The sequence below is a fragment of the Myodes glareolus genome, chromosome 6, assembly GCF_982192425.1.
Source record: "Myodes glareolus chromosome 6, mMyoGla1.1, whole genome shotgun sequence".
NCBI classification, from domain to species: domain Eukaryota; kingdom Metazoa; phylum Chordata; class Mammalia; order Rodentia; family Cricetidae; genus Myodes; species Myodes glareolus.
In genome coordinates this window covers 6251870-6266683 of record NC_142031.1, presented here as the reverse complement: position 1 = coordinate 6266683, position 14814 = coordinate 6251870, and the positions used below count along the sequence as shown (strand labels likewise).

General features: G+C 42.8%; 1 protein-coding gene across 9 annotated transcripts in view; it reads left to right on the top strand.

Annotated features, from left to right (window-relative positions):
• Rere (arginine-glutamic acid dipeptide repeats) overlaps window positions 1-14814 on the top strand; it is a 353454-nt gene that overhangs the window by 262413 nt on the left and 76227 nt on the right. For all 9 annotated transcript variants that reach the window (XM_085690231.2, XM_085690238.2, XM_085690234.2 and 6 more), the window contains one exon: window positions 2075-2173. In XM_085690231.2, coding sequence (XP_085546357.1) covers window positions 2075-2173 — 99 coding nt within the window. The remainder of the gene's footprint in view (window positions 1-2074; window positions 2174-14814) is intronic.

Here is a 14814-nt window from a genome sequence, read left to right as displayed (position 1 = left end):
TTTTGTGTATCAGGAAGAAGGCAAGCCCCAGAGCCTGGATGATAATAACTTACTAAGTTTGGGTAAACTGAGGTTTCGACATGAGTGGAGTCTGCTGTGGGACAGTAATTGAAGGCTTTTATTCTTTCATTTAGTTTAGCAAGCATGTCTGGAGGGTCATCTTGGCAACAGACTATGTGAGACACCGGGCTCACATAGTAGCACATGTGGGGGAGGGCCTGCAATGGAAAGACAGGCAGATTTCAGCCAGGGAAGGTGTGGGTTGTGAGATTTGATAGGAAAGGAGTTTGCTCTAAGGGTCCAGCTGCTTCAGTCTCAGCTGCCACTACAGAAGTACATCTTTTGGAAGTTTGTATTTTGAATCCTTTTAATGATTTTTTTAGTAAATTATTTCATTAAAAAGACTAGAAAAGAGAATCTGTTCTATCTTTGGGCTTCTTTGGAAAGGATGTGGTGCGGGAGAATTGTCTGTATTCTGTCTATCATGTATTTTAGCCAGGCAGGAAGTAGAGGCGGGGCAATGAGAATAGGAGAAGGCTAGGGAGGAGGAAGCTCCCTCCGCCATTCCTGCCCATACCACCGAAGAGGCAATATGTGAGTTGCCACACTGAGAAAGGTACTGAGCCGTGTGGCTAACATAGATAACAATAATGGATTAATATTAGTTACAAGGACTAATAAGCCTGACCTAATGGGCCAATCAGCTTTATAACTTATGGAGATCTCTGTGTGATTGATTTTCTCTGGGGCTTGCTGGCTTGCTGGGGTACCAGGCAGGACAGATACCCCAAGAAGTCGGCCTTCATGTTACATATGGCGCCCAACGTGGATGTAAACAGAATAACTGGTCCTAGTACCTTACAACTATAATAGAGCACTGGAAGGCTGAACCAACCTGGGCTACAGAACAAGACCTTTGTTCTGAAAACAAAACAGCGAAACAAAAACTGGGCATAGTGGTGCACACCTTTAATCCTAGCACTAGGAATGCAGAGGCAGGCGGATCTCTGAGTTCGAGGCCAGACTGGTCTACATAATGAGTTCCAGGACAGCCAAGGCTACACAAAGAAACTGTCTCAAAAAACCAAAAAATCGACAAAAAGCAAAAAGGAGTGGAACAAGATCCTGAGGCTTGCTAGCTGGGTTTTAATCTTGGCTTCTACCTCATGGTGAACATCTTTATTCATCTTTCAGATCCATGGTTTTCTCACCTGGTAAATGGTATAGCAATAGTTCTTATCTCATGAGATTAAATACTGGTTCTATCTTTCTCATAGGATTAGTTAATGCAGTGAATGCCAAACTGTGCTGAGCACCATACCAGGCATGTTCTACAGATGTTGGCTTTGGTGTTTTGTGGCGTTTTTGTTTTTCTGTTTGGTTGGTTGGTTTTGGTTTTTAGAATCAGGGTTCTGGCTGTCCTGGAACTCTTCTCCATAGACCAGGCTGGCCTTGAACTCAGATCCACCTGCCTCTGTGCTGGGATTAATGGCGTGCATCACCTTGACAGTTCCCTTGTTTCCAGGATGTTCTCTGCTTTATTTGACTCCTTCCCTGTGCAGATCAGCTTTCTATTACTGTAACAAATACCCAAGCTAAGTGATCTTAGGAGAAGAAAAGGTTTGCTTATTTTGCCCACAGCTGCAGAGGTTTCAGTGTGGGGTTTCTTGGCCAGTTGTTGCTTTTCTTGTACTTCAGACAATGTGTTAGTAGTAGAGGATATGTGAAGGAGGAAGCCACTCACATTATAGTGGCTGGGAAACAAAAGCAGTGTTGTGTCCCTATAGGTTCTCCCGGTAACATCATGCTGGGAGCCAAGCCTTTATCACCTGTTCCATAGAAGGATGGGGGTTAGGAGGGGAGGGCAGTGGGCCCATGACAGTACATAACAATAAGATAGTGCCTTTCCAGGTTCCTCTAGAAGTAGATAGCTAGACAGACACACACACACACACACACACACACACACACACACACACATAATATAATATAATAAAGTATAGGACTTGCTGTTATTGATTTACCTCCGTGTCTGTGTGGTACAGTTAATTAACTAAGGTCATTGTCGTCTCAGCTACATGAAAGCAGTTATGATGCTGGCAAAGCCCTGCAGCGCCTGGTAAAGAAGCCTGTGCCCAAGCTGATCGAGAAGTGCTGGACAGAGGATGAAGTGGTGAGCATGGACCTGTGTGTGCTTTGTGTTCTGGGCCTTTGGGGTGGTTCTTCTTGTGTGCATCCTCTCTGCTCCCCAGGGGAAGGGGCTCATTCAGAAGACGGATTGCCCATGGTATCCATCCACTAAAGCAAAGAACTGTTCTGGGAAAAGCCCTTGCTACACGAGTACTCAGTTCAGCTCCCTCGCACCTTCTTGTTTATTTGTTTAAAGCTGAGTGTGACTGCATGTGCACTCATGACTTTATAGAGTTGTGGAAGCAGTAACAGGAAGGTTGCTGCGCTTGCTGCCTGCAGCCTTCCTCTAAGTTCAGTGAGAGACCCTATCTCAAGGAAGTAAAGTTGAGCAGGCCTTCCTGCATTGTTCTGCTATCTGCAAGAGGTACCTGTCATGTATCGCTCATACAATGATGAGCCATCAAAACTACTTGATTTGATTAAGTAGCACTGGGATCCATGGGCAGCAGGAAAGCTCTATCTGAGTTTGGTTATCCTCCTAAACAAGGCTAGTGCAAGGCAGTGTGTGAGACTTCCCTTTTCTAAACCAGAACCTGGAGTTATTTTTTTTTGAGAGCTCATAGTACCTCAAGCTACTGAAAGCAGTTGCTCTAAAGTGGGAAGGAAAGGCTTCATTCAACACCAAAGGAGAGTGGAAGAGGAGGGTGCCCATAAACACAGATGCACAACCCTGTGATTCCTATCCCATGGATCTGATTAAGCTACATCCCTGGCTAGTGACTATTTATTTATTTATTTATTATGTATACAATATTCTGTCCGTGTGTATGCCTGCAGGCCAGAAGAGGGCACCAGACCCCATTACAGATGGTTGTGAGCCACCATGTGGTTGCTGGGAATTGAACTCAGGACCTTTGGAAGAGCAGGCAATGCTCTTAACCTCTGAGCCATCTCTCCAGCCCCCTGGCTAGTGATTTTTACAACGTATTTCTGTAAACTGGGTGGTGGTGGTGCACACTTTTAATCCTGGTACTTGAGAGGCAGAGGCAGGCAAATTTCCATGAGTTCTTGGCCAACCTGGTCTACAGAGCTAGTGCCAGGACAGGTTCCAAAGCTACAAAGAAACCCTGTCTCGAAAAACCAAAAAGAGAGAGAGAGAACATATTTTTAGATTCCTAAGCAGGTAACTGTTGTAAGGAGGCCTGCTTGTTGGTTCCCAGCTGCTCAGCTGTGAAATAATCACACAGAAACTATATTATTTAAATGACTGCTTGGCCCATTAGTTTTAGCTTCTTATTGACCATCTCTTATATCTTAATTTAACTCATTTCTAGTAATCTGTGTATCACCATGAGGTTGTGGCCTACCATCAAAGTTTCAGCACCTTTGTGCTATCTCCGCCTCCTTTTTCCCAGCATTCAGCTTAGTTTTCCCCACCTAGCTCTGTTTCACTATAGCTCTGCTATAGGCCCAAAGCAGTTCCTTTATTAACCAATGATATTCACAGCATACAGAGGGGAATCCCACATCACTTCCCCTTTTCTGTTTAAATGAAAAGGAAGGCTTTATCTTCAACATAGTAAAATTACATATAGCAAAACAGGTATCGGGCTGGAGAGATGGCTCAGAGGCTAAGTACACTGATTGTTCTTCCAGAGGTCCTGAGTTCAATTCCCAGCAACCACATGGTGGCTCACAACCATCTGTAATGAAATCTGGTGCCCTCTTCTGGCCTACAGGCAGACAGAACACTGTAAACAAAATAAATAAATAAATAAATCTTAAAAAAAAAACCACAGGCATCAAGTAAGAATTACAGTTACAATATTTATATCTTCTTTATCTTTTATCATAACTAAGGAAAACTATAACTGTCAATTCTTCAACTCCACCAAAGACTCCAGAAGGATATAATATTACCCAAGCAAACAGGAAGTGCATTGTAAATAACTTCTAAAACTCTAAAATTGACAGACTGCTTGGACAGTCACCAAAGTTCTTCTATACCATTGGAGCATCCATCTTCATCCTACAGGCCCATAGTATCCAGCCAACTTTTCCATGAAGCAGGAAATTTCAAAGACAGTTCTGCCTATATTGGCAGTTTGTCAGTCACTTTCTTCTTTGTCATGTGGAATGTCTAGCAGACTCTTTCATGAAGCAGGATCCCTGAAGGACCATCTCACCTTTAGACAAGTTCAGTCATTTCTCTGCAGGTCCTGCATGTCCAGATCACTCAACATACTGTCAAGCAGTCCAGTAAGAACAGTTTCTTGCTCAAATGGCTGACCAACTCCATGAGGAGCCTCTTCGATGCCCATCTTCCTCTTGGAAGTTATTGGTGCTGCCAGGAGCAGATGTGTCATTGTCATGAAAAGTCTTAAGCTCTTAAACATTTTAAATGCCATATTCTGTAGTCTTTGAAAGGTTTGAAGAATACCTATCTAACTGAAATATATTTCAATATATTCAGAAAACCTAACTAACATGACTACAAGCTTGACTATTATAGATGATTATCTATATACATTTCTTTTTTAAAAAAAAAAGATTTATTTATTTATTAAACATACAATGTACTGCTGGCAAGGAATGCACCAGGTCTCATTGCAGATGATTGTGAGCCACCATGTGGTTGCTGAGAATTGAACTTGGCAACTCTGGAAGAGCAGCCAGTGCTCTTACCCTCTCAGCCATCTCTCCAGCCCCCATATACATTTCTAAATGAGCTGCACAAACACAATACCTGAAGAGCAGAAATTTACATATAACAAAATTGACTTTAAATTTGTACCAGTAAAGCAATATACATACCAATGCATCTCTATAGCAGCTAACCATCTTAACTCGGTGTGTGTCAAGTATTAACTGTTAGGTGAGAAGGATGGGAACAGCTGGGCACAGCACTGCCTTGCATAACTGGGACAGGAAGACCTTTGTGGAGAGAGAAAGGGAGCCTTTCTTAAGGACTATAGGGAAAAGAGAATTCTTTGATAAAAATATGAGTGAATTATGCAAGAAGTTAAACGGGTTGTGGCTGGGACCAAGGAGAAGACAAAAGGAGAGAGAGGAGGTGGTCCCCAAGGGCAGAGCAGGTGTGGCCTATTGAACTGTGGTTTAGATGATAATCATTTGCTCTGCAAGTACATTTTCTATGTCAGGGGGCTTCAGGGTGAGGTCCATGCACAAGGAAGGCTAGAACCTGAGGAGTTACATGTTCAGGTGATAGCTAAGGCAAAAAACATGAAATTGAGTTTTTTTGAAAAGTCATGCTGACCCTCTTTCACCATAAGCCCATTTTCTATAGGAAGGAGATAGAGTTCTGACTGGTAAGATTTTACATTCTCCCAAAGCCTTTGTAGAGGACAATAGAGGGAGGAAAGGATGGAGCCAACTGAGCTCCTGGAGGTGTCCCTCCATTTTGGCCTGTCAAGGGCATCCTGCCAGTGCAAGTATACTAATGACTGCCTCCATCCATTCCTGCTGTCTTGAATGAGCTTCTCTCCTCTCCTCTGACACCCTGTCTTCCCTTCTGTCACCTTATCTTCTGGGGATTCCCTCACCTTCTACCTCCTCCAGTTCTTGCTATCGCCCTGCTGTTCGCCTCTCTCCCCCACTGCTCCACCCACCTCCAATCCAGCACTGACTCTCCTCGCCTGGCTCCCATGACCTTTCATTCCTTCTGGAATTTCTAGAATACATAACAGAGTTCTCTCTTCTGTCTAAAAGAAAGCCAGTTTCCTTTTCCTGCAGCACTTCTCGTGCTGGCTCTGCCGCTGTTCCAGGATCTTGAGCCAGAAGGGTGGGGGATGAGGAGTCTTGGGCATCAGAAAGAATCCAGCTTCATTTTGAAAAACAAAACAGGGTTCCAAAGTGGTGACCATTTCAAGTGTGGGATAATGTCGAAGTGCAAGTTAGTTTGGGCTCATTTTTATCATGTTTGCTTCTATTTGAGAAATGTTTTGGCAGTCACCCAACCCTTGCAGAGCTGAGAGATCGAATGGTTCCCTTGTTTGCAAAAGCTAAGCCTTGTTTTCTGAAACCTCAAACCTGGACAGTGAATGAGAGGGAGGGATTGGAAGAATGATAGGATAAAGGAAGCTTCCTATGCAAAATAGCTGAAAAGTGGCAACAAGTCGGGGAAGGCCCTCTTCACCTTAGCCTGCCTTTGACTGTGCTAATGGACCTCTTATGCTGAATTCACAACATTTTCTTCTCATTGTGGGAATCAAGAAATAAGCCACACCAGTGTGTCCACACTGAAATAGATGTATAAGCCCCCCCTTTAATTTTTTCCCTCATGGTATTTCATATAATTTAAATATTCTGGTTATTTTTACTTTTTTGTCTATAGAATGTTAATTTGACCTAATAGTATCAGGTGTTCCTAAGTGACCTCCACAAAATGGTTCTGAGTGTTGAGGTGGGAGTTTCCTAGCTGGGCTAGAAAGGTGACCTGCACTTCCTCACTTTGGCAAGCCACTGCTCCCTGGAGAATCCAGCGTCTGTCCTTCTTAGTGTAGACCAGTGGTTCTCAACTTGTGGGTCACAACCCTTTTGGGGGTTGCATATCAGATATCCTGCATATGAGATACTCACATTATGGTTCATAACGGTAGTAAAATTACAGTTATGAAATAGCAACAAAATTATTTTATGGTTGGAGTCACCACAACTGTATTAAAGGGTCTCAGCGTTAGGAAAGTTGACAACCGCTATAATTGTAGATTAGACCCTAACTGTACCTTGAAGCTGAGCTCAGTCCTCTGCCTGCTTTTGGAACCATTGATCCCTCTTTTGATCTCCATCTTCTATATTCTCTTTTTTGTTTGTTTGTTTTTGTTTTGAAAAGGGCCTTGTGTAGCCTAGGATAAGGATGACCTTGAACTCCTGATCCTTCCACCCCCACTTTTTGGGTGCTAGGATGTCAGGCCTGTGTCACTGCCCAGTCTGTTTTCTTCTTTTTAAAAGTTTTTTGTTGTTGTTGGTTTTTTTTTTTAGATTTATTTTTAAATAAAATTAAACACAAGTAAGTGCTCTTTGGAGGCTACACACCTCAGATTGGCCTGAAACTGGAATTGCAAGTAGTTTTGATGTGCATGGTACTGTTGGGACGTGGTCTTCTACAAGAGCAGCAAATGTTCTTAGCCTTTTATAAGCACTTTTACATACTTCCCACAGCTGACCTGAAATTTTTAACTTTTGGAGCCAGGTTTAATGATGCATATCTTTAATCCCCGCACTTCATTCCAGCACTCAGGAGGCAGAGGCAGGCCGATCTCTATGAGTTTGAAGCTAAACTGGTCTACAGAGGGAGTTCGTGGACAGCTAGGGCTACACTGAGAGTTCCTGTCTTAAAAATCCAAAAAATAAACATTGAAAAAGTAAAACTAGTCAGCACAGCTAGTTTTTGTCAATACCTGAACTTGATACTGCAACAAATTCTGCCTGCATAGAGCAATTACAAGAATCACAGTGGTAGCTCACCTAATGGCATAGCTCATGTTAGATGGACTAAGTCATATCAGAGAAGCATTTTTGGAAAGAGTGCTTAGGAAATTCATGACTCTTTCCATGTACTACAAAATGGGCCACAGTAAATGGATGAATGCTATCCATGAGGGTTAAATTAATGATTAACCAATTTCACATACATTATGCTAAAAGTATCATTTCTTTTTATGTCATCCAAACTGGTAGGATTATGAAGAGAAAAGGAAGGAAATAAAAACAAATCAGTATGTTACAATACACAAATCTTAGGTTATCGGGTTTTTAATTATACATGATAAGCACATTTAAATATAATACAAAGGCCCCAGGCTGAACTGCACCGAATCGAAGAAGATGAAGTCACCCTTCCATGCTTTGGTACTTTTTAATTCTGTCTGTTTGTGCATGCAAGCCACTGGTGGCCCTCTGCGTGGCTCTGCTGTTGCTTATTGTGCTGGGATCCCATTGCTACTTGCTGCTGTGCTTCTAATTAGCATTCAGCTGTTGATTATGGAAATACTGGGATGCTTAATTGAATTCTTGTTAAAATTCTGGGCCTGTAGTTCCCTCATGGAGTTTGCCTGACTTGCAAGGTTATGAGATTGGGTGCTCCATGGAGTTGTGCACTCACCCTCTGCTTCCTGTCCTGTTGGCTGCAATTGTGTTTTGTTTTGTTTCCATGTTAAGTTGTCTTTCAGCAAAAGGTGTCACTCAAGGTAAAGGTTTTGTTGTTTACAATATTACAGCAGGGTGCTTCCATCTCTTCTCGAGTAACTGTAGCTTTTATTGTGAAATATGTTTTCCATTAAATATTTTATAACAGTTCTGTTGTAATCCATTGAGGTGAACAACCTAGATAAAAATGAGCTCTGATATTTTTAACCAAAGACAGCTAATCCACAGTGATAACAAACCTTATGGGTCATGTGTGTGATTCATTCACGGGTTCATAAACTTGAAAACATCTAACCCTTCTTTCCATTTAAAACTCAGTTTATCATAGATGCTTCCTTTAAAAGTTGACATGATACAGCAAATTATTCTCTAAGTATTTGTAGTCCAGGTAGCAGTGCAGCTGGCCAAGGACTTAACCTAGTTACAGAATGCAAACACAATGGGGTCTCCCCAACCGTGTCTTCAGATGTGGTATCTGCTTGAGAAACACTGTTTCCATTGTTCTCTGGATGTGCTGCAAGACAGAGCTGCTGTGTGGGGCAAAAGTACAATGCATTTTATTTTTACTGTTTGTGAGGCAGCAGAGGAAAATGGAATTTACAGCAGAATCAAAGTTAAAGTCCAAGAGCAGCTGAGGGTTGTGGAGGTGAAGGCAAGGAGGGGACAGTGCTGCAGAGGAAGAAGTTCTCACCGCCCAGAGCTAGCCTGGACTGATTTTACACCACAAGTCCTAGTGTTCAATGGCAAAATCTTAATCCACAATGTAGGATATGGCTTAGTGTATGGCATTTATTTTTGAGAAGGTACAATTTTGTAAATTGTTGATATTTTACATAGTGATCTGAATGACATTGGTGATGGGGATCCTGTATATTATTTAAGATAAATCTCTTAATTTTATTTTTAAATATATGTCATTCCCCTGTGGTTAGAACTTTATTAAAACCTGCCTGTTGATCTTCATTTATGTGAATACATGTTTTATAGCATTGTAGTTTGATTTTATGTGCTTAGAGTTGTGTGCATGTAAATGAACTGTATGGTATTGGAATCCACAGTTTTGTTGTTCGAGATTGAGTCCTGCAGTGTAACTCCCACCAGTTCTGACCTCAGCAGTCTTCTTGCCTCAGCCTTCTAAATGTGGGGTTTCAGACATGCATGACCAAGCCTGACTTGAAATTCTGACTACAGGCTGGTTTTGGGGGAGGGGCGGGGAGATTGGTTTTCTAATACAGGGAAACTCGAACTCACAGAGATCTGCTTGCCTCTGCTTCGAGTGCAGGGATTAAAGGTGTGTGCCACTGATGCCCGTTGGATTTTGGTGCTTTGTTGTTGTTGTTTTTGAGACAGGGTTTTACTAGGTATCCCTGGCTGGCCTGTAATTCACAGAGATGCCCCTCTCTCTATCTCTTAAGTACTGAGAATAAAGCAAGCAGACACGACTGTGTCCAGCTGATTTTTATACAGTTGGGTATGGGTATGTGCACATGAGAACAGGTGTCAGAAGAGACCAGAGGTATCTGATCCCTGGAGCTGAAGTTACTGCCAGTTGTTAGCTACCTTGTGGGTGCTGGAAACTGAAACCTGGTCCTCTGCAAGAACAGGAAGTGCTCTTAACTGCTGAGCCATCCATCCTGACCAAAATTTTTAAAGCTCAAAAAATATTTTCCTTCACAGGGCAGTTCTGCAGTGATCTAACCTTAGGTGTATTGTGTGCAGTACATCACATGGCAGCTGTTTAAGGAATGGTAGACTGAACCATGTAGGAGTCTGTCTGTGTTAGCTACCCTGCCTCCAATTGTAAACTAAATTGGCACTGTTTCTTTCATCCCTTTCTAATTTTTCCATTTTGTTTTGTTTGTTTTTGGACGTGGTTACACTGTCTCAGACTGATCTAGAAATGGCAGTCCTCAGTGGCTGGATAGATGGCTCAGGGGTTAAGGCTGCTCTTCCAGAGGACCTGGTTTCAGTTCCCACCTGGCAACTCACAGCTGTCTGTAATTCTGGATATCTGACACCCTCACATAGACATGCATGCAGGAAAAACACCAAAGCACATAAAATAAATAAAATCTTTAAAAAGAAAAGAAAAGAAAGGGCAGTCCTTTTGCTTCAGACGTTCAAGTCCTATGTGGTATTGCAGGTGGAATTACCACGCCCAGCTCTCTTTTCATTGACTGTTTCTAAAGCGCATCTCAGTTCTTTTTTGTTTGTTTTGTTTTGTTTTGTTTTTAGAGACAGGGCTTCTCTGTAGCTTTGGAGCCTGTCCTTGTGGACCAGGCTGGCCTCAAACTCCCAGAGATTCCCCTTCCTCTGCCTCCCAAGTGCTGGGATTAAAGGCATGCACCCCCTGGCCACATCTCAGTTCTTAAATGTAAGAGTAGGAAACAGAGGCAGGCGTTGACCTTTTCTTCCTGATGCAAACAGCATTGGCCACTCAGTACAGTGTGTGTTATCAGTGTGATTTAAGGTCAGATTCAGGCCTTATTGGCCAAGAAAAATGTAGTTGCAGATAAGAATGACCTAGTATTTCAAGTATCAGTAAAATTGGATTGTTTCCTGTGATAACTCCCATCAGCCTTTGAACCAAACTCTTGTTTAAAGAAGTCGATAATGTGGATAAAGTAGAGTTTATTGTCAAGTCCTTTCGGAAATGAGAGAGTAAATTAAAAATCAATTATGTGTGCAGAAAGATGGTGGAGAACAGTCAGTTCTGTCAGTTTGCAGAAAGAGTCTACTGTTTAGCAAAGGATATGGAGAAATATTTTTTAAATCCTTTTGTCAATGAAAGAGGGCAATTATTAGAAAGAGGCCTTTTTAGATTGTATTTCAGTTTGTATGTCAGTTGAAGTTGCCTCTGGGTTAAATCTAAGACTCACCTGATACCTTGCATTTCACAGACAGCTGCTTCCTTGTGTGATCAAAGAAATGCACTTTTTTTCCCTGCATGTTTTCTCCCTATTCATTTGTAAAGCAAAAGTCATTCTCATTTTCTGTTACTAATGTTTTCTAAAACTTGTTATCTCCTAGCCATGTTTTTACCTGATTTTTAAAGTCGGCAATACATAGTGTCATCATCCAGGACTCCTGTGTGTGCTTACATGTTTGTGTTTTGTATTTGCACCTTAGAGCAGAGCAGCGCTGAGGTGGGGGAAGAGTAACCCCACGATGAGCGTGAGCCTTTATTATTTATTGCAGCTCTGGATAATCATTTTAAATCAAAGATTTTTTTATGGAACATTTTTCATTTTTGCTTGTGAGGGACAATGTCCCTCTTCAGATGTCTTCAACTTGAAAGATTCATAAATACTAGGGCAGTGGGCTGTTGAAACCATATTTTCCATCTCATTTTCAAGGACGTGTAAAATAATGGAGATAGCATACACTTCTCACCACTCAGTCATCTGTCTCTGTTCGCTTAAAAAATGAGAACAAGACACAAGGGGGCTTGAGAAATTGCATGTAGTTCTCCCATAGACAAAGTGGAATTTTATAAGTGAAGAGGATGAAACCCTTTTCTTCTTCAGTTTCTTAGCAACAGATCAGAGTCACTTTTAATGTGTGTGCTTGGAACATTCTGTGTACATCAACATCAGAGCCTTATTCTTCCATGGGTGTGACATCCTAGACTGCTGTCTGGGATTTGGTGTTGGGAGAAAGAAAGGAGGCAGAAAACCTGAGAGGCAGGAACTTGCTCGGCACCAGCTTCTGTTTCCTACATCCCTCCAACATCTAAAGTCTCTCATATAGAGGTCATAATAGTCATGGTAGCCACATGATTGCCTAAGGCTGTTCTGATTTGGACTTACTGGTTGAAACCCAGCCAGGCAGCCATGGTTTTATATGCTGAGGCTATAGCAGAGCAAAATAGGCAAATATGCCTGCCCTCATGGGGTTGGCATTGTACTGAGCAAGTTAATTAACACTGAGTGGCAAGTGTTGGATGTTAACTCAGTGCTAATGAGACAGCAATACACAGTCCAGGGCAGCACAGTGAACTCTATTTAAGGTAGCCCTGAAATGTCACTTTTGAGTAAAGACCTAAACAACCTTTGAGAGCCAGCCTTGAAAATAATAGAAGAACATTCTAGACCAAAGATCTATGCAATGATCCCCTCATTCTTGTGAGAGATCCCATCCAATGTGGAGTGTTCTACGGTAGCTGAGCTGGAGGCTGTCTACCTAAGCTTTCCCTATACTGTGTAAGCCATGCTCATTGCCCTGTGACGTGATCATCTGGGTGCCTGTGCACTTGATGGGGAAGTCTGAGTGGGATCCTTGGCCTGTAGGTGAAAGCGCACCTTGTAGGCAGATGTACTGGAAGAGTCAGGAAGAGATGAAGTAAGTAGGCCGTGTGCATCTTGAAGCTCATGCCTGCTCCTGGAATTCCATTCCTTGTATTAAGCGAATGGGCTGTCCTGTGAACTGTTCTGCTTCCTCGTGCTTCAGTCCCTCCCTGCTGTCTCTGTGGTTTCAGTTGTATAGGATTCTGAGTCAGCCTCTTCAGACACTACCAGCTCAGAGGGTGGCATCTGAAGCATTTTGATTTTATAACCAGAGTGGACTGTCTTTACTACCTGTGTTTACTCTGAGTCCACATTTGTGCAAAGAGCTGTTTTTCTTGAGTATTCAGGCATAAGAAATATAGACATTTCCTAACAAATTTTAACCCAGGAAGTAAAGAATTGGAACCATTTGGGACTATCAGTCTAATACTCTGAATTCTATCCCCTGGGGAGGAGAAAGGATTTTAAAAAACTGTTCTCCAGCCTGACGGTGGTGGCACACATCTTTAATCCTAGCACTCAGGAGGCAGAGGACAGGTGGATCTCAGTGAGTTTGAGGTCAGCCTGATCTACAGAGCGAGTTCCAAGATAGCCAGGAGAAACCCTGTCTCGAAAACCAAACCAAACCAATCCAAACCAAACCAAAACAAAACTGTTCTCTGTTGGGCCCAATGCCGGCTTTGAGAGTCTGCTCTGGAAAAGGCTCTCGGTAATACCATCTGACCAAGTCTGCTAGTTTCTGTCTCCACTGACTTGTGTTGTTGTTGTGTTTGTTTGCAGGGGTCTCACTATGTAACCCTGGCTGGCCTAGAGCTCACTATGTGGACCAGGCTAGCCTCAAACTCAGAGATTCTCTTTCTCCCTGCCTCTGCCTCCAGAATTCCTGAATTTAAAAGTTTGCACCACTATGTCTGCTCTGTCCACTGACGAGAGGACTTGTGCTACTTGCAGTGATGACGGTGGTTACTGGCCAGGGTTAATTTCCTAGCAGTACTCTGTTCTTTTCTCCCCAACACTGAGAAGTGAGTGCCTGGAAGTTATCCAGTCCTTGACTCCTGTCAGTGTATCAAGTCTGCCCACTGGGCCAGAGTGACATGTCATTTCAATTGTCTCCATGCTCAACTATGAGGACTGAGTGCTGTGCTTTAACGATTTATATTCCCAGAACCTAGCTGGCACATGGATCAAAGATGGTAGATAATCAGAAAATATTGAGCCGGCTTAGATAGAAGAGACGCTCCCTCAGAACTTCAGGTTACTTCCATGGAGTGATCTGTCAGGCAGTACCGCTCTGCTGTTACCATCTGACTGCCAGCCACTGCACACTCTGAACTTCAGAATTGACTGTTTATTTGCTGGTCCCTGTCCCCTTGTATTTTTGTTTGACACCTCTCCTCCCCCTCTCCCCCGCCACCGCCAGTTGTCTGATTTTACTTACTTGATTGCAGTTCCTAAATGTGGAGTGGTGGTGCCAGAAATATGTCATTGGTACAGAACTTGCCTTGTACATGGCTCTCCCTAAGTTCAGTTCCCAGCACTGCACACACACACCAAGTCTTACCCTTTGCCAGTGTCATCCAGATTTAGTAAGGTATTAGCAGGGAGCAGGAAGGAGCTTGGCAGCAGCAGTAGCCCAGGTTAGCCTGGTCTCACTGCCTGACAGGCTGTTCTGTACAGTTCAGCACTCTTTCCAAAGCATAGTCTGTTCATCTGACTCTCAAGCCTGCCTGCTGTGCACAAACCTCTGGTGTGCCTCCCTTCTTCTATCAGTATCAGAGTAGTGGCTTACCTTGCAACCCGTGCAAAGGGTTGTAGTAGAGTTACCTTGGCAGAGGGACAGGGAAAGTCACACATTTAAAGGAAAGTAAGAAGATGAAGCAAAATGATTGAAGTGTGCACCATTCTGCCTGAGCCTAAGACCTCCTGATGCTATACTATATTTAATATTTAAAGTGTGCACATGCTAATATCCCGGATCATTTTATCAAATGTTCAGAAATGATGCTTCCAGGATGCTAAGAACAGAATGTCTTAGTGTTACAACCTGTGGCCACTACTCAGTGTACCTAGGCCATCTCTCTGAGGTCATAGGTCCCACTCTGTTAATCCAAGGTCAATTTAACTTGTGGAGAAGACAGATGGGTGAGTTTTACTCTTTCCTCTCTCATCTAGATGCCTCAGTATTGAGGTCAGGTAGAAGTAAAAGACTGGTAGTCTGTGGAGGAGGCAT